This window comes from Prinia subflava (assembly GCF_021018805.1).
Source record: "Prinia subflava isolate CZ2003 ecotype Zambia chromosome W unlocalized genomic scaffold, Cam_Psub_1.2 scaffold_55_NEW, whole genome shotgun sequence".
NCBI lineage: Eukaryota > Metazoa > Chordata > Aves > Passeriformes > Cisticolidae > Prinia > Prinia subflava.
The window spans coordinates 269,417-288,788 of record NW_026960620.1 but is presented as its reverse complement, the minus strand read 5'-3'; the positions used below and the strand labels follow the sequence as shown (position 1 = coordinate 288,788).

General features: G+C 48.4%; 1 protein-coding gene across 1 annotated transcript in view; it reads right to left on the bottom strand.

Annotated features, from left to right (window-relative positions):
- Window positions 1–4,245, bottom strand: part of LOC134565289 (androgen receptor-like) — a 52,532-nt gene extending 48,287 nt beyond the window's left edge. Inside the window, 1 exon segment of the mRNA XM_063424810.1 lies at window positions 3,365–4,245. Coding sequence (XP_063280880.1) covers window positions 3,365–4,245 — 881 coding nt within the window.
- Window positions 4,246–19,372: the final 15,127 nt, after the last annotated feature.

Sequence of the window (19,372 nt, the reverse complement as noted above, 5' to 3'; positions counted from 1 at the left end):
TCCCCAGAGCCCTCCTGGGACTGGGATGCCAGAGCAGCTGCTGCTGGGCACGGACTGGGAGTGAGGGCAACCCTGAGAACGACCTCCTGCCTCATTCCATCTCTCTGTGTAACAGCTGCCCTTCACTCATTCATCTCTTTGTCAGTCTTATCTCATCCCTCCATAGGAAGGAATTACTGAGGGTTTTATCTGTAAGCCTATTTCAATTACAGAGCTGAAATGATTAGAGCCATCGAGCCAGGTGATGAATGAACACATGGCACTGGCCTAAACTGACCACAGCCAGATTAGGGAAGGGAATCAAAGGCAGATGTAACCAGCAAACACTGGGATTCCAACCAGTATCAGCATCAGATAACAGCAGTGATAGCAAATGCCACTTAAAAACGTCTGAAGCTACATGGACAGCAGATGTTCCTGAGCCAAAAGCCTCTTAAATCCTTTTCTCCCCTTTGATTCTATTGATTCAGTAACAGCTCCTTCTCTGATTCCATTTCATTCTAAACCAGAGGCCACCCCCTCCAATCCGCCACTGTAATTTGTCTTCTGATGGCAGAACCTTGGATTTATCCTGACAATGCTCCATCTTGCTCCTGAAACAGGTTATTTAGTCACCTCAAATACTGCTGGTAGTAATGATGCAACAACCAGATCACAAAGATAAACAGCTCCAAGTCCACAGAGTAACAAAACCTCAGATTAATTTGCTAATTACATGTAAGCCTGACTGGTGCAGTCAGGAACACTGTACCAAAAGCTTTAAATTAAACCAAATTGTGTTAATAACCACAGTGTTTCTGAGATGTGCCAGCACCTCTTAACCCTGACACTCCCCCAAACATTAAAAACTGCTCATGTTTTAGTGCCATATGAAGGATGTTTAACTAAAAAAATACCTACTCATATCTGGTCCCAACTGCAGCAGGGTAGAATTGGGGCTTGGGAGAACTCCATCTGTGAGGGAAGAGCCATGATCCTGCTGGCAGACGGACCATTCAGAGAGGAAAGAAAGTAGAAGCAGCACACCTTGAAATGCTCCTTATTCTCCAAAGCAAGGGGGCCTGTGTGTGCCTCTGCTCCCAGCAGCACCCTGAGGGACAGGGCTCTGAAGTGCCCATTGCCCTGGGCTTGTAAAGCCCCAGAAGTGCCCCTTACTGTCCTCACAGAACACTGAGGCTGCATCCTCTGAGGCTATGAGGGGAAAGCTTTATGTGCAAGGTCAAGTAGGGCAGGAGATCAGACCTAGCACCAGACAGCACAGGGGTGCAGGTCCAAAAGCCAATCCTTCCATCAGGGAGTTTTACTACAGCCTTTCAGCTCCCACAAACCTTTCTTCCCACAGGCACTGCTGCCTGGGATGCTGGTACACAATCCGCTGCTCCCGGAGCAGCAGAGGCTGTTCCTGTGCTGGCACCCACAGATCCAGGAGAAAATGCAAAGCTGCGGGAATGGGCCAGCAGCACGCGGTAAAGCTAATGGAGACTTTGCTAGGATGAAATGTAAACCTGGCAGTGATTAACACATATGGCTTGAGCCAGACCACAACCAGTGTTCCACTTTCCTTACGGTGTTTGAAAATTACATCTGAACACAGAGAGACAATGTCACTCCATTACACCTTTGCAGCAGCAGGGTAGTGCTGTACAACCCTTGGAATTCAAAGGACGAGACACTGGTGTTGTAAAGGTTGCTGTGCCAGCTCCAACCCTGCTGATCCCACAGAAGTCTGCTAGGGAAAGCAGGCACAGCACACCTAACAGAGCTGCAAGGAGGGGGAGTATAAAGCACTTCCCACAGGAATGAAGATGTCATTTACCTCTAAGGCAAGACTCAGGCAAAATGTACCTGCTGCTGCCTAGTCCACCCTCCAAGACTGCCTGCAGACCTCCATGGGACCCCACACCTGCTCTCCTCAGCGTGACATTCCCTGTCTGTGCGGGATCTCATTGCACAGGCTCCTCAGGTATAACAGCCGCATGGAACAAACCTGTACTGCCATCATCAGCATCCAAATGCTGAACTTTTCCAACTTGATTCCTCCCTGCCCCCTCTGTGCTGATTCCAGCAGAGATTTATCCAGACTCCAGAGGCACACCCAGAGCTTGCATAGCTCCTGCCACATACGAAGCTCACAGCTGGATGATGCTCACAGCCTTTTCTCTCTGACCTGTCATTACTTTTATTCTTTTTTCTTTTGCCAAGCCCTTGACATCTCTGTACAATCTCCCAGTAAATCACTGTGTGGATGGAAATTGCCCCAGTACCCAAATGAAGCTGTGAGCATCTAAAACAGAAACAAGCCCAGAGGCAGTGCACTCGCTTGGTGCTAATTTAGAGGTAAAATCTAATTGCTCATTTCAGCCTTTGCTCCCAGCATCCCAAGTATCAGGGGGTGAGTGTGTGGATGCAGGACTCCCACGATGCAAACCCCAGCTGAGGCCTTACATACTCCTGGATGGGGCTGCCTCTGAGCCAACAGAAAATCCCTTGGTCAGCCCTTTCTCCCTTCCATTTCCATCAGCTTGGCCACGTTTTGCTGTGCTGACAGGTGAGCATGCAGGTGTGCACTGTTATAAATGCTTTACAGGTATTTTACAGAGATGACTCATCTCTTTCTCGCTCTCTTTTTTTTTTTTTTTTTTTAGGTTAATCCACCAGGACAATTTATTCTTGATTCAATTTTACTTCTCAAAATAATCTCCCCTCCCCTAGTTCATTCCCAAAACCTGTTCTAGCTCTACTTTAAAACACGTTTTCTACCTGTACTTAAAACAGCCCTGAAGCACAGGTGATGTTTCTCTGCCACTACACTCAGGGTTTCCTGCTCTGCACAGTGCATTCCCGGCAGGCAGTTCTCGGCGAAAAAAGTTGCTGGGAAGATTTTTACTCGATGTCAAGATCCATCCGTGCTTCGGAGCACAGAGTCCCGATCTCACCCGCTCACAGCGGCCGGGAGCAGCGGGATAACAGATGCGTGAGGAAAGGAGATAAACACAACGATCTCACAGGACGGCGGGGACTCCGGGCGTGCACCGCGGTATTCTTGGCACGATCTCGCCTAGTCAGTCCCAAATGACAGCATCCTGGCAAAAGGGAAGGTTCGGCAGCGGAGAGGTGCACCAAAGCGGGAATAGCCAGGACATAAGGGGGTTGGACCCGCGGTGAGCGCGGGGCACCTGCGGCAGGCGGCGGGGAGGCGGTGGCGGCGCGGTGTGCCGGTGGGATGCGGGGTGCAGAAGGTGGCATGAGAGATGCGGGCGCAGGATACTGGTACTGGCGGGAGGTGAGATGCAGGATGCCGGCGCCGACAGGAAGCACAGTGCAGGATGCGCATGCCGGTGGGTTGCGGGACGCGGGTACTCACCGGAGGGCACCGTAAGCGCCAGCGTAGCCTTCGATCCAGGGCTCCAGCTCGCTCTTGATGCCGGGGGCGGCGAAAGGCGCCCGGCCCGGTGGGTACCAGGCATCGGCAGGGCAGTAGGCGGGCCCGGCAGGCCGCTCGGGGCACGGCCCGTACAGCTGCCCCTCCTCAGCGAAGAAGGTGGGCCAGGGGGGCGCGGGGCCCGGCGGGACCGGCTCGGCCCCGAAGCGATACGGGCCGCCCCAGCCGCCGCCCGTGGCCGGTCCCGCCGCGCTCTCCAGCTTGAAGAGGCCGAAACCGCGGGGCAGCCCAGGCCCGGCGGTCGGCTCGGCGGCCAGGGCGGCCTCGAAGGCGGGCGAGGGGTCACGGGCAGGCGAGCGCGGGGCGCGGACCGGCCCGGCGGGCACGGCGAACATGCAGTCCTCGCGGGGCAGCGGCTCAGCCGGAGTCTCCAGCGCCTCCAGCGCCAGCCCCATGGAGGCGGACACGGCGCGGCAAAGCTGACGGGCACTGTCGCCCACCGGGTCTTCCTTGTCCGCCGGCTCGGTCTCGGACGGCAGCAGCAGCGGCATCGCATCTGCCTCGTCCAGCAGCTCCCTCAGCTCTCTGGCGCAGGGGAAGGACGAGCCCATGGCGGGGCCGGCGGCCAGCAGCGCCTTACCGGCGGCGCGGGGCTCGGGGGGCGGCAGGCAGGCGGGGGGGTCCGGCAGCGGCCGGGGACTCGGCGGGTAGGGCGCGCTTGGCGGCGGCTGCCCGGCCCCCGGTTCCTCTCGCGGCGGCTGGAAAGCGTCGCAGACGCTCTGGAAGAAGCTCTGAAAAGCCCCGCGGAAGTTTCTGCCCACCGGTCGCAGGTAGACGCGACCGACCCCCAGCTGCACCTCCATGCTCGCCGAGCGCGGGGCAGCGATCGCTGCGGCGGCGGCGGAGCGAGGCGAGGGCGGAGAGCCTTGGCAGCGGTCCCGGCCCGATCCCCGGGGGCCGCCTACCAGTGGCGCTGCTCCGCGGCGCCCATGGCGGTGACTGCCGGGCACGAAGCTCGGTAAGCGCAATGTGCTGGGAAAGTTGTCGGCGGGGGCGCGGGCAGGTGCGTCGGCGGAGCGAGGGGCGGGTGGGGGCGGCCGCGGGGAGGGAGGCGCGGCGGGGAGACCGCCCCGCGCCGAGGCTCTGCCGTGATTAACTCTGTGACGGCAGCGACGCCCGCCTGGCCCCGGGCTCGGCTTGGCCCCGCCGGCGACCCTGGAGCAGCGCGGACGCGGAGCCGCAGCCCCGCCGCAGTGTCCAGGCTTGGCGCCTCAGCGGGCGGGTCGGAGCTGGATGAGGCGGACCGGCCCGGCCCGGCACAGGGGACATCGCTCGTCACCGCGGCCCCTGGGTGAGCGCCCGACCGGCCCACGCGCTCCAGCTGGGCGGGGCGGGGACAGAGGCGCGGCGGCGGCTGTCCCAGTTCCCAACTGGGCTGCTGATGGAGCGGGTGCATGCGGACCACCTTCCCCGGGCTGGTTCGGCTGATCCCTCGCTGTCCCCCGGCTGACAGCTGGCGCAGCTGAACGGACTTGGTCAGAATAATACTCCTTTTCGTGCTGGCGTGTTGGCGCTCAGCAGCTCCCCACCCCCGGCTGGGCCCGAGCCGACCCCTGCACCTCTTGGTTTGCCTCCTGCCTGAAGACCGGCTGCCCGCTTCCACCTCCCACTGCCCCGCGTCGTGCCACAGCCCCCGCCTGCCAAAGCACAAACCATGTCGTGGGCATGCCCACTGGGGTCGCTCACAGGGATGAAAAACACTTCGCTGGCAGAGAGAATTAGTGCGGGACCTACCACAAACAAGGCTTGAGCTCCCCTTGCTGGTCCTGGAATAACAACCCTAAAGCAACTTCTGGGAGGCCCATCCCCAGGCAACCTGGGAATGGAATCATTTTCATTCGAGGGAGCTTAAAACAAGCCCGTTACTTTGAGCCACTTTGGAGACAAAGGGAAAAAAGTCATAAACAAGCAGAGCCCGTGGGGAAAACAGAGAGACATATCCCATTGTCTTGGGTTGCAATGCAAGATGTAACCAAAAGTATGTATTCTATGCTCATCTGTTGAAAGCGGTTGGGGAGGTATTTTTCTCATCTATGACCCATTCCTCATGACTGGGGGGGGGGGAGGGGGCAGGTGTCTTCTGTTAATGGGCCATCTATTAAAACCAAGTGGGGCAGTGTTCTTTATCTCTTCCATGACCCATCCTCCCTCCAGGGAGATATCTTCTGTTAATGGGCCATTAAGGCTCACTGCATGACTGATAAAATTACATCATCCCATTGTGAGATGCTCCACCCAGTGGGAGGAGCCAAGCATTCCAACCTGGATAAAACCTGAGATTCAGAATACCAGGACAGCCTGTTTCCACTGGACTCCCAGAGGAAGACTGGACCCATCTCACCACCACTGGACCTTCAGAGGGAAACTCACCCTTCTACAGGATCATCTCTGCTTCAACGATGTTTGAATGTTGGAAACTTGGATTTTGGGATTTTAGTATATAGTAATGTGTGTGAGTCAAGATGGAGGATTTTGGGTGTTGTCTAAGTCCTTCTTCTTCACCTTCTTCTTCATGAGTCTGAGTAGTTTTTTGTAATTGGGTGAAAAATGTCTGCATTGCAGGCCTTAGATGGTCATTATTGGGTCAAAACATAAGTAATATAGGTGTCACCTTAGTATTAGGTACTTATTGCTTAAATAACCTTAGAAAGAGTTAAAAGCAAGCCTCGTTTCTCTAACTTAGTAGTTAGAACTCATGCCTAGTAAGTCTATAAATACTGTAAATAAATAAAATATAATAAACAACCAAAACCAAACTCAAACCTAAGTTTCCTATGTCTTTCATCTGAACCTTAGCAATACAAACCAAAGAAAAACAAAACCACAACTATCACACAACAGAACCACATCTGTCACGCCAGGAGGACTTAATTGGACTGCTACCAACAGCCTGACCAACAGGGTGTCAGGTTGTATTCTGACTCAGTGTTTTCTTTTTTTGTTTGTTTGCTTGTTTGCTTTTTTTGTCCTACATTTTTATTTTTAATATTCCTAGTAAAAAATGGGGGTTTTTATTCCCGTATCTTTGCCTGAAAGCCCCTTATTATCAGAATTATAATAATTCAGAGGGAGGTGTGGGGCTGACATTGGTCTGAATTTAGGCTTCAGGCTCTGCCAGTGTCTGTGTGAAAGGCAAGCGAGCAACTCTCTCATGCTAGCCTGAGAAATCTTAAGGAGGAATTCAAACAAACTGTGGGGAGTGAGAAACCATCCGCTGGTGGTGTTTTTTCCAACACGTTTACTAGCAAAAGAAATGTTTACAAAAGGGTGTAGACGCTGAATAACCAATCATGTTCTTTGTACCGAACTACTCTATAAAAGTAGAATTTAGAAGAATAAAGTTTGCTCTCATCTTTACCATCGTGGAGAGTCATGTTGTTATTTCTGTGCCGTCCAAAAATCATAACAGGGAAGGGGTTTACATTCTCCATTCCAAGGGAGACTCTGGCTTTCCCAGGCAGACACCTGTCTTTCCAAACCAAGACACCCATCTTTTAAAAGCCTTTTTACAAGCTGTTGAAGATAAAAATAAAAATCAAAGTCCAGCCAAGCAAAATTTGGCAATGTCCTCCATCCTGCCTGCGTGATTACAGCAGCTGAAGGAGGGGGAGCAGGGCTGATGTGCCGGTGGGGACAGGGTCACTGCTGCTGGCTGCTTCAGCCTAGGATGGCTGCGGGCAGGGGCTCCCACCCCCTGGACCGTGGCGGGCCCAGGACTGTGCCCAGCTCTCCCTGGCCAACAGTGAGGAAGAGCACTTGCAGAGAAACTTCATCAGCCCTCACATGTGGTTCAAACACCAAGTTGGTCTCTAATGCCAAGTCCCACAGCCCCTGAAGCACTGAAGGCAGCTCCGCTAACGCCTGAGATGGTAAAAACCAAGGGAGATGCAGTAAGATATGGGCTGCCAAGTGGATGTGGGTTCCAGTGTCTTTGCTGTTCCAGCCTCTCAGAGTTGACAGGCTTCTGGAGTGAAATATATAGACTCTGGAAAACATCTAGGGGAGGATTCTCACTATCAGCCTCAAGAACTGTATTGAGAAGAGCTGGGGCTGCAGCATAGTATCACTGCTGGAACAAGGGCCTCTATGCCTCAAACAAGACGAGTTCTGACCAGAGAGCTTTGTTTGACTTTGTCACCAGAAACTGATGCCTTAAGAGGCTGAAACAGAGGCTAGACAGAGTCAAAGGAACAAAGTGAGTATTTATTCAAAACTATGCCCTGGCATCTCCAGAGCCACAGAAGTGGCCTAGCCCGGATGTTTCCAAGATGGAGACAAAAAAGGGCTTGTCCCAAGATCTTACCCCTTTTACAAGTTTCCATTCATTTGCATATAACAACCCACTGTCCAATCAACAACGCCAAATCACAGAACACCATCCTCCCTGCTTGCCCTTCTCTTCCATGTTGTTTATGCTCAGGCCTGGAGCTTGGAGACAATGTCCTTGAATTCCCCACCAGGACAAGACTGCCCTACCCCCATCACCCCGTGAAGAGATCCCAGCACCACTCAATGCTATCAAACAAAACAGAAGAATCCAGCCCTAAGGCATCAACCTCACTGTTCCCACAAGGAGGAAACATCGTCAGCATGTATACCCTGAAACGCCACGACCTGCAAAGACCTCAGCACAATTCAGACTTCTGATGTTCAAACAACCTTCCAATGTGGTGTGGGACCTGTTTGGGCCTCAGCTCCTAGCTCTGGAGCTTTGGCTTTGCTGCTGTTCCTGTTGCCTTGCCCTTTTTTCTCTCTGCAGCATCCACAGGGCCCTGGATTTTCCCCCTGTCTGAATGTTACTGTGGGGTTTTTGGAATATTGATCACTGCAGAGGTGCAGCAAGCGAGACTGCAAACAAAACACTGGTTTGTGTACTTCAGCCTGCACAGCCAACACTTCAGTTCTGACTGATGATCTGTGGTAAAGATGTTTTTAATTTATTTCCTGAACAGGCATCTTCCAAGGTTTTTTTTTTTTTTTACTTGGTCCTCACATTTCATTTAAAATTTATGAAATGTTAGTGGATTTTCTGGCTGTATATGTGCACAACTGCATATGCTACGCTTAAAGGTTCTGTGTATTTTAATCTTTATACTTGGTTGCCAAAGTCATCACACAGTGTTCTAGAGATGTCCTTTTCCCAGCTTGAATTTGATATGGATTTCAATTATACTTTCCCATTCTCCCAGCAACACATATTCAGGTAATTTGTATCTGTAAATGGTTATTAAAGTGTGAATTTAACATCCATTTTACCCATACAGGTATTTATAAGACTTTCTCCACAGGCTGAGGTCTGAGCTGTTTATGTCACCAACAGTTTGGCCATTCAGTTCAAATTCAATTTAAATGCATGAGTAGTTAAAAAAATTGAAGATGATGGACTTGACTGTGCGTCATAGAACAGGCACTTTACCTGGCCCCATCAGAAGCAGAGAGCTCCAGTTTGGGCAGGGGGAGATGCTGAGAAAACTTAATCAAGCAAAACACTTCAACACATCTTTGTCTTGAAGTGTATAAATAGTCCCACTGAAATCTAGGAAATACTCCTGTGCTTAAGGTTAAGGATTCCCTTAAGGGCCTTGTTGAATCAGTACCAAGACGATTATTTACAAAGTCCTGTCAAAAACATTGGACACCAAGAAAAACTTTTTCTGATAAAATCCTTTGGCTCAGAATGTCCTGTGTGACTGCTCAGAATTGCAGCAAACAAAACTTTTCAGAGAGATAGGGGCCATTCCATGAAAAAATTTCCCTCTAGACCCAAGAGTAACAGGTGGTCCTTTGTTTTGTTGCCTGAAAAAATATTCAACACCAGGTGATCTTTAAGAGCTCAAATCTACAGCCATAGAGAGCTCAAATGTTATCATCACAGTCCTGCAGAACTTGCCAGGAACAGAATCAATCATTTTTCACCATTAATCTTTAGTAAAATGAGGCCAGTAACACAGAATCCGACAGTTTTGCTTCCATTCTCTGAAGCCAGTTGCAGGCATAACCCTTTAGCCATCGCTTACTGAATTACTCTAATTGCAGTCCTCCTTTTGTACCATCACAGCTGTGAGGAGATGTCAATGGCTGTGAACCTGTCTGTAGTACACCTGCTCTGCCAACGTCCCCTAAATGGTGAACTAATGGAGTTTTTTCCAGCTGCAGCAGCCTGCATGAGAAAAAGAGGAATCTTTTCTGTGGAGCATTGAAAATAATGGCAGAGATTCAGAAAGAATCACAAGTGCTATATCCCACTCCCTGCCAGGGCAGAGGCAGTTGGATGAGCCAGAGGCACTTTGAGCCTCAGTTGTGCCTGTGCATGTTGGAACATGTCTCTGCTCTCAGCTAATTGCCTCTTGGCAAGGAAGACACGGTAATTTAGGGGAAAGCAACATGCACAAAGGAGAGGGAGACTGGTTTGTACTCTCCTGGATGCTGTTGGCCAGGGTGTGAGCCCATTAGAGCTGGAGGAGCAGCCAGCCCAGCCTTTCCACTAGCTCACACCTATGGGCAGCAACCAGGCAGGAGCCTGTAGAACACCAGGCTCATTAATGCTGCCTCCCACAGCTTTTCCTCATTATTCTGTCCACTCTATTATTCTTAGGCTGCCAGAGCTACACAACAATACAGTTTTCTTAAGATTTCAAATATTTTAGTCATTTGTGTCAATCCTGGACTGCTAACTGCCTTGTCTCATCAGACAGATATGTGAGTTCACATGGGTAGGTTAAGAGGCTTTAAAATTTGCCCTTGCCGGAAGGTGCAGACAATGTTTTCACTTTCATCTATTTTAATTCTAAACATTAATAATGGCTCACATCTCTCATAGCTTGCACCTTTCTGATTTAGGGCACAGGTTGCTTAACTCTTCCTTGCACCTCACCTTAGTGGCCAACACTGATGTTGCTTTTACCCAAGAAAGCCCTAAGCTCAGGTGTCCCTAGGGCAGCAATCATCTGTCCCTCACTGCTGTCCTCAGTGAGTTTTGATCAAGCATTTGGGACAGATCAGTGAGAGGATCCTGCAAGCCTTCTCTCAGCAAGGGGGGATTGATTGAGCATTGTCACATCTCATAAAGCAGGAGAAGGAAAATTTGACCAAGATCTGGCTCACAGCAGGATTCCTTGTCTTGACCTTGCTCAGGGGTGACATCAGCCCAGCAGCATCAGAGGGAGGCAGATCTGCACGGTGCCTCTCAAATGCCTTTGTTCACATCTAGGAACAAATCTTGCTTTAAATACAGGGCTAAGCGATGTCTTAGGTAATACTTCTGGAACAGTTACAATCACCTGAAGTGTTATTCCTCTCTTTGCCCAAATTCATCCCTGTCACCTCCACAGAATCACTAGCAGGTTTTCCTTCTCTGACAACTTGGAGGCAAATTTTCAGAACAGCCTGTTCGTGCACCTTAGTGAGATGAGTGAAGTACTTGGTCCATTTGATCAATCCTTGCAGTGCTGAGAACAACACAAATCTTCACTCCTAATGAAATACACATTTGTACCATTTCCCATGTCTTACACAATTGCCTTTTGGGCACAGTTTGGAGTTTCTCAGGAGCTAGGGAAGTGATACACCAGTTTGTGATGAGTTCCAGTACGAAATCTGGTCCAAGGCAGCAACACTGGCAGATCCATTTTCCCAGCTTGAAGCTGGCAGAAGACTGGGATAAGCTCACTTCCATTGCTCAGTAGGGACGCCCACCTAAAGTGAGATGCCAGAGGCTGTTGGAGGTTCAGTGGCTTCATTGAAGCCTGTGGGCACTTTGGGCTGCCTTCAGCAGGCCAGGGCTCATCCAAGCTTCAGTGTGGAGTTGTGTTTGGTTATTGCTGTGTGTTTGAATATTCTGAGGATTTCAAGAAGTGTCAGAATCTTTTCCTTTATCTGCAGTTTCTAATGCTGCTGGTCTTTGTCCCAGCTCAGCAGGCACAGCTCTTCCCCAGCACACCTCAGAGGTCACCGTATGTGTTCCACTTTCCAACACTGATGTTTAAAGACCCTGTAACACATCCAAAGAATATCAGAGTGGAAAAGCATGGCAGGGTTCAGCTGAGAGTGACTGAAAGGATGAGGTTGTGTTGATCAAATGTAAGAGCTGCTGTGGGAAGGAAATTGCCTTTTGGAAACTTCAATAAAACAACATACCTCTCATGTTGTTACAGCACAGCTCACAAAAACTCTGATGCAATGTCCTAGAGATGGAAGACTGCATAATTTACTCATAGGCATATTTTTACTCGTACTTGAATACTGAGGTGTCCATTCTTTCATCAGGAAAACCTCCCATGCCTTTTTAAGTCATTCCTCTTGTACCTTGACTTCTGTCTGCATTCTCCCCATCTACTGACTCTTAACTCCTTGCCTGCCTTCACTGAGCATGGAGCTCTTCCTGCATGGACTGGTGTGACAAGCACATTTTTATTGCCTGTAGACCCAGGCAAGCTTCTGAAGGGGAGAGTATCTCTCCTGTTCTCTGTATGTGCTTCCTTTGCTGCATAACATAGACTGGGGCACTCACCTGGAGGCAGGTCCTGTGATTCTGCCACTGCATTCCACACTGCAGACTGCACAGCATCCCAGGATAACATGCAAGGTGGATCAGGGGTATCCTTGGGCTTGCCTCTGGAGAGGTAAATCCAGGTCTGGCTGGTGTTCACTGCTTCTTGCACTTTCTGAAGCACTTTCCTGCCCCTCTGGTATAAGGAGGAAGCGTGCTTGGTAATAAATTACAGGAAAAACTAGAATAGTGCATCCCCAAGGGAGACAGTAGAGATGAAAAGTATTTGTCAAGGCATGCCTCACTTAGATGACCTGGAAAAAAGTCATAAATATGGGTAGTGTAATGTCTCCAAAGTGCCTCCAGTGAATCAAAATAAAGAAACCTTTAAGCACGGGAGTCTGAAGTCACCAGGACAGCTGCAACACAGAGGTGTGAATAATTTACAGAGAACCCAGAGAGGCCGTATGGATTTGTGTTCCCCACATGTTCTCCTGCAGCACAAAAGTAACCTGCTGGTGGAACAAGTTGTCAGTGATTTATTTCCTGCTGCCTTCCAATTAGTATTGAAAATTTTTGACTTACAGTGTAAAAACCTGTTAGCAACATCATTCCAGGGCAGTAAATCTTGACATAAGGAAGCCACAGAGACTCCCAGCCCTCTGCATCCTGGGCAGAGGTGTAACTTCTGTAATGTTGCTGCCATGGGCAGTGATATGGGGTGCTTATTCCTTAGGCTTTATCTTTACTGCTCCAATGCCAGCCTCAGCAGCACACACTGGTGCACACACGAGGATGTGCACACACAGACACAGATGCCTCAGTCTGGTCCCATACTAGGTACAGAGGTTACACCAGTGGTTGCAGCCCTTCTCTGACACTTCAGGGCACTGGCCAGAGACCAGACATGCTATCAAACTGAGTGTTGGTCTGGGCCTTGCTCAACCAATAACTAACATTTATTGACTTTAAAATTTAAAAAATTAGAACCATATTGCCCAAAGCCTCCTTTGTAGAGCCCATTATTGTTTCTCATGTGATGTTCTCTGGGTACTTTCACAAACTGTTGTTGCACATTTCCTTGGGAAGTGTCCGTGGTTTTAAATCATCAGCAGATGTCTCATTTTTCTGAAACATCAAGAAACTGGCAGCTTTAGTAACAGAAAAATAAGGGAGAACATCTTTCTTGTTGTTACGTAGCTCCCTGTTAAGCACAGAGGTCTGCAGAGAACACAGCCTAAATGGAAAATGGAATTCCCTTGCATTGCAATCTCTGTGAGGTGTCTGCCAACCTTGTTTATCCTATTTTCTGGCAAGCCAAGAGTTTTAACCAATTATTTAGTGCTTCTTTTCTCTTTACTAGTGCTGCTCACAGCAACTCATATCAGCTCATAATTTCTGTGTTATCAGACAAAGTACTGTTTGGTGTTACCAAAATAAAGAGGAAACAAAGCATGAGCAGTCTGTTTCAAATCCACTGCCACTGCTCAGGTCCTGCCTCACAACAGATCTTTGAACACCTGAAATATCTTCTGGCTGCTGAACAGGACCTGAACTGAGCTGCTTTTCACCTGAAAAACCACAACAACAACCCAGCCAAAATGTTTTTAACATTTTCAGCCCAAGACAAACAAGTTTAGAAGAAATGCAAAATGTGGATGTCCCAAAGACCACAGTACAGCCAAGAAATTATTTCCTCATTGATATCCATTAACTTATCATAGGACAAGGGAAAGGCAAAGGCTGTACAATTTTTGGCAGCTAAAGAACAGTGAGTTAGACCAGCAGGAGAACCTTCTCTTCCTCTTTCTTTTCGTGGCAGTTGATCCTTTTTGATCTTCCTACAGCACTGTAATAGGACAGGAACTCCTCAATGCCTTTGTGGTTTTTATAAGACCAGTGAGTCCCGCAGAGCTCTCCTGGTGCCAGTAGCCTAGCTGCTGTCCCTGTGCTCACACGTGGCAGGTGCCTTTGTCCCCAGCCACAGACATGCATCATCTTGTGTCGTGCCCAGTGGGGCTTGGAAGATCCTCCAGTCCTTGAACTGAGTTGTCATAGAACAAAAATGCAATGAGAAAACTGTTTTGAACAAAAAAGAATGGGTCTGGTTTATATATAAATAATTTTGTTAGACCTGGAACACAAACACATTGAGCATTGGGTCAATAAGCCACGAGATAAACAGCAAGGAAATGTGAATTGGCTGTTTCACACCCCAGTGTAACCAATATGCAGAAAGGCCACAGAGGCCAGGGAGGGGATCTGAGAAAGGGATTTCTGCATGTCCTTGAGCATCCACAATCTTTTGGGCCCTGATGTTAATGTAGAATCCAAACTATCTGCAGTTTTTGATGGAATCTAACAAGGCATGAGGAATTCCAGAAGAATCAGAGACCTGATTCAAAGGAGAGATCAGACTGTATTGCAATGCTGCAGAGAAGGTTAGAGTCTTGCTCGTAATCTTCTTGGAAAAAAGACTTAAGAACTCAGAAAAACAGTAACATGAAAGGAATCTGTTGTTTTTACCAGCACAAGAGCAAATATTTAAAGTTCCATTAAAAAGCCCCAGAGTATCTCAGAGGTGTGGAGTGGGCCAATTGACTGTATTTCCAATTCATCCTTTTCTCTGCAGAGAAAGGGTCTTTTCAACATATTATCTGCTCTTGTTCCAACCCTCAATAATAACAGTGCAAACCCATATGAGCTGCCCGTTTGGTAACTGGGGCGTGCTGCCTCTGTGTTGCCTTATCTGCCTGTCCATCTGCAAGGTGACAGCTCCTTCCTTGTGTTTACTGAGTGATTGCTGCCTTCGTTGTGTTGACTAATTTAGCAAAATGAAATACAATTCCTTATCCAGCTCTATCTTCTTCTCAGCCCCTAGAGAAGGTTTTGCGTGCAATCAGTTTTGTGGAATGCTTCTAGTCACTTTAAGGGTGGGACCTTACTGCTTTTGGAAGAAGTTGTAAATTTTAAAAGGAAAATGGAAGACCAACAGCTGCACAGGCTACTATATAATGGTAAATAAAGTAAAAAGATGTTGAGGAAAGAATCACCTTTTATGACATCTCTCCCTTTCCTTAGGATGGTTAGTGGGCTGCTATATTGGAAAAGCCGTTTTTCAAGAAGAAAGAAAACCCCTTTTCCTCTGTGTAAGGCTGCTGGCATAAAAGAGAGAATTCCCTTGGTGAATCTGTCCCTCTAAGTGGCCCAGCCCTTCTGCCTCTGTGCACAGCCCTTCTCCATGCCTCAGCTTTGTTCAGGGCTGCTTTATATATTTGCTTATTCCTTTATTCATCTGGTCACTTCTGCTTCTGCTGCTGCTGGAACTGGAGGGTGTCCATGGCTTTCCTTGTTCGTCCATCTCCCACTCCCCACACATGGGAGCAGCTCACAGCGCATGTGCACCCGTAGTGAGGAAATAAGGTGAGATATATTTTTGCAGATTGTGTTCAATAAAAACACTCCCAAACACGTCTCTTGGGTATGTTTGATTCCTTGAAAGAGAGGTGTTGCAGCGTGCTTTTTAGGTCAGATTTATCCATATTTTTATTTTATGGTTTAACCCAGCACACCCCTGTTTTTTCCCTAGTTTTTAATCCAACCCAGGTGTTGCCATCCTTCCCTTGCCCAATTCATTAGCATATACCCACGTTGTTTCCCCTAATTCCCCTCCCATGCTCTGCCGTCATTGGGTAGTCACCCTGATCCCTACCGCTTCCGCTTTCTGTGTGTATGAAAGCCCTCTGCACGTGGGCGATAGCGTCTTGGATTCCACCATGCATTGAATAAACCACCTCTGTTCAACCCCCAAGACCCGTGCTGCTGCTCCATCTGTCCCTGCACCGAAAGCATTGATAACCATGACCGCAGAGCTCGTAAGGGGGTATGTTGCACCCCATTCAGTGCCACCTCACCTGAAGCACCCCTGGGGTACAGAAGTACCCCGGGGAAATGCTTCAGAGAGGGTTTGAAAAGCCACTGATCTAATCGGAAGTATTGGGAATGGCAAAGGGGCATATTAAGGTTAATCATAACTAGGAGTTGGGTATAAAGCAAGAATGATGCTCTTAAGGCACACTGGTAAGAAAAAGGTCCAAGATAAATCAGTATGGTCTCTGATTCCTTCCAGTGTTTTGCTATAATTACAACTCACCTGTGAGAGGTACAGAGTCTGCTGGACCCTCCTCTGCTGCTGCAGGGACCCAGCACAGCTCTTGGTCAGAAAGACTCCCATCATGGTGCCAGGCAGGTCTATACCTGTGCACAATCTTTAGGCCACTGCAAGCACCTTGCATTGATGGAGTAAATGAATCTGAGTGTGATGTACATGGGAAAGGGAAAAGTACAGGAGTCTTCTGTTTCCTCCACCCTCTGATCTTTATCAAGAATCACAACTTAGGAGCCTGATAGCATCTGAGCAACCTCTTGTTTCAGAAGAATTCCAGGAAGGGTTTGCATAAACCAGCTGAGGATTTCCTCATTCTGTGTGTGACTCCAATATCTATCCTGTGCCACCGTGTATAAAGTTACTTTCATTATCCAGTGTTTTCTTCTCACCCAAACATCTATTCAGTGACTATTTCTGAGGACCACTACATTGACGTCAATCTTGTTTTCATCTTTCACTCCTCCCTGAATCATAATTAAGGTCATTCCCTACTGCTCAGTTTCAATCCAGAATCCAGTATTGGGCAGTGGCTGCCCAGTGTCCTTGAGAGCCCATTTGGTAATTGCCTGCCAGCCTTAGGAATTCTCGCTGTCCGTGGTAGAAGGGAGTCAAGGCTCTCACTCCTCAACAGCCTCATGGCTCTAAGGGTTGCTGTTCCCTGAGATTCTCCTCGGGATTGCTGTTCCCCGAGGTAATAAGGTTTTCGGGCTTTTCTAGCCCTAAAGGTTCCACGCAGGAGCCAGAGAAGACAAGCTGAGTCTGCCAGTCCGTGTTTCCAAGGTTGTTTATTCTTTCATTATCTCTCAGTTCTTTTCCAGCTCTGCAAGGCATCCCCAGCAGAGCAGGACATGCGACAGACTGGCTGGATCAGAGGGTCCCAGACCTTATGTACTGTCCCCTTGACCCAACCACCATCCAAAACATACTTTTTATTTACAAAATTTTGCCAATACCTACTACCTAACATGTCATTTCTACTCTAAACCAATCCTTGAAATCCAACTCAGCAAAAGATGGGGGACGAGAGCAAGAACAAGGAGGACAGGGCCACTCCCCAATTCTTCCATCTTGCCTCTTCAAACCCATATACTAAAAATCCTAGCTTCTACATTTACATTTTATAAACTAGCTACTACTTATTTTGAATTCTTTCAGCTTGTGATTCTTCATACAATGTGAGTATTCACTCCCATGGCCAGGGATCAAGAGCAGTGTCTTCCTGGGCTCTGTGTGAGGCTGGCTGACCCCCTTGTACAGATCCCAGATCCGCCTGTCCGGTCTCCAAACCCTTCAGGGTGGCCAGAGGGATGTCCTGGACTCCAACACATGGCCTGAGAGATGGTATTTAGTTGGTTTTCTACACCATTCCCATTCCTTTCTTGTATCTGAACCATTCCTGTTGCTCCCATTGAATTTGTAACAAACATTTTAAAGCATTTTCAGTTTATCTGTGGCCATTTGTGAATGTTATCAGGTGTATGTCCTAGCACCTTTCACATGCAGAGCACTAGGAAATACACCCTTATTAACCTGCCAAACTGCTTTGTAAGGTGGGTGAGCTTTCTGATCCTCCATCTATCCATGCTGAAGTTCTCTGGTGTCTCCAAACTCATAAAACAGTCAATGTCAGAATCGAGGTTAAACTCAGAAATCCTTAGCTCCTGTTGCTGGGATCTGACCTTGCTGCTCCTACAGAAACCTCCCCATTCATTTTGCAACTGACACATTGCACATTGCACACTGCAATCCATCCCTGCCCACATCAACAACCGCCAGGAGACTTTAATCCCTTCCTGTCCCCACCACATTGGGAAAGTCTGCAGGTATGTGCAGGGATGTGTACAGACAGGTCCTCATGCCTGAGAACAGTTGAGGGATTTTTCCTCAAATGTCAGAGGGTGCCTTCCAGCTTAGTGTGAGATGTCCATGTTCAATTTTACATGCCCTGGACTGGGAATCTCTTATTTGCACTAAAAGTCACAGCAATTACTCTCCCTGTAAACAAAGAGTTTAATATGCTGAGGGGAATTAACTGAACTCGAGCCATGGCAGATTTATAGTTATTAAATGGAATGCCAGGAGGTTGTTAGCACTTTGGGAATCTTGGTTGCTTATTTCATAATCACATATTTATGGTTCTCATAGCACTTTTTTTTTTTTGTCTTGCCATTCATTTATGGCAGGTCTATTAAACTGCCACCGCTAAGCTTCCAGGCCCTGGGCTGTAACTCTCTCCAGCACTCCTGTGATTGCACTTTCATTCTTCTGGGGCTGGTTTGATGGAGATTGATATCAGTACCCTGGAGAACACAGAGACAGCATGTTCTGCCCTATGAAGCAGGCACAAAATGAAGCCTGTGAATGATCTATCATCTGAGGAACACACTCCTTACAAGAAGGATTCGTTATCTGCAATCCCAGGTGTTGGCTCTTGGAGTGAGTGTGGATAAACTGAGCCCAGTCTCCAGGCTGGTGAGCTGAACACTGGATATGCTGCTTCGCCGGGAGGGGAGGGAGCAGCCCCTCATCCCTGCCACAGCTGCCCCCTCATGCAGAAATTTCACAGGCTTTCCTGCATGTGTCCACACCCATGCTTCTACCTTCTCCAGGCCTTTATAGATTTTTCAGTAAACTTGCAAGCCTCAGTTCTCATTTTTTCTGCTGTTAATTTATCTCTCTCTGCCCCACTCTTCTCCACCCTCTCAATTTCCATCAAGGGCTGGGGTGTTTGTGAAGCTTTACCAGAACACCCAACCTCATGACACTTCTTGCATTTATGGAGAAGGACTAGCCCAATGGTGCTACTCAAAAGTTAGGAAAACAGGTGAATTTCAGCAAGATTTTTTTCACAGAAAGGGATATAAAGTATTGGAACGGGCTTCCTAGGGAGCTAGTGGAGTCCCCATCCCTGGAGGTGTCCAAGAAATGCCTGGATATGGCACTCGGTGCTCTGAGCTGGTGACAAGGTGGGGATCGGGCACAGGTTGGACTTGATGATCTTGGAGGTCTTTTCCAGCCTCAGTAATTCTGGGATTCTGTGAAATGAGATGCATTTGTAAAGTGCTGGTATTTTAAGGGGCCTTAGAGAGATGGCCTTATCACAAAGGCAATTCTAGTTCTAGAATTCTCTCAAATTCAGGCCACCAATGTGCAACTGCCAATCAGTGAGGACAGTATTTAGGGCAGAGCTTGAGTACACTGCACCACAAAGAATTCATCCTCCCAAAAGAATTTTTTTCTTCACTTTTCTTTTTCTTTTGTAGTAAACAACTCA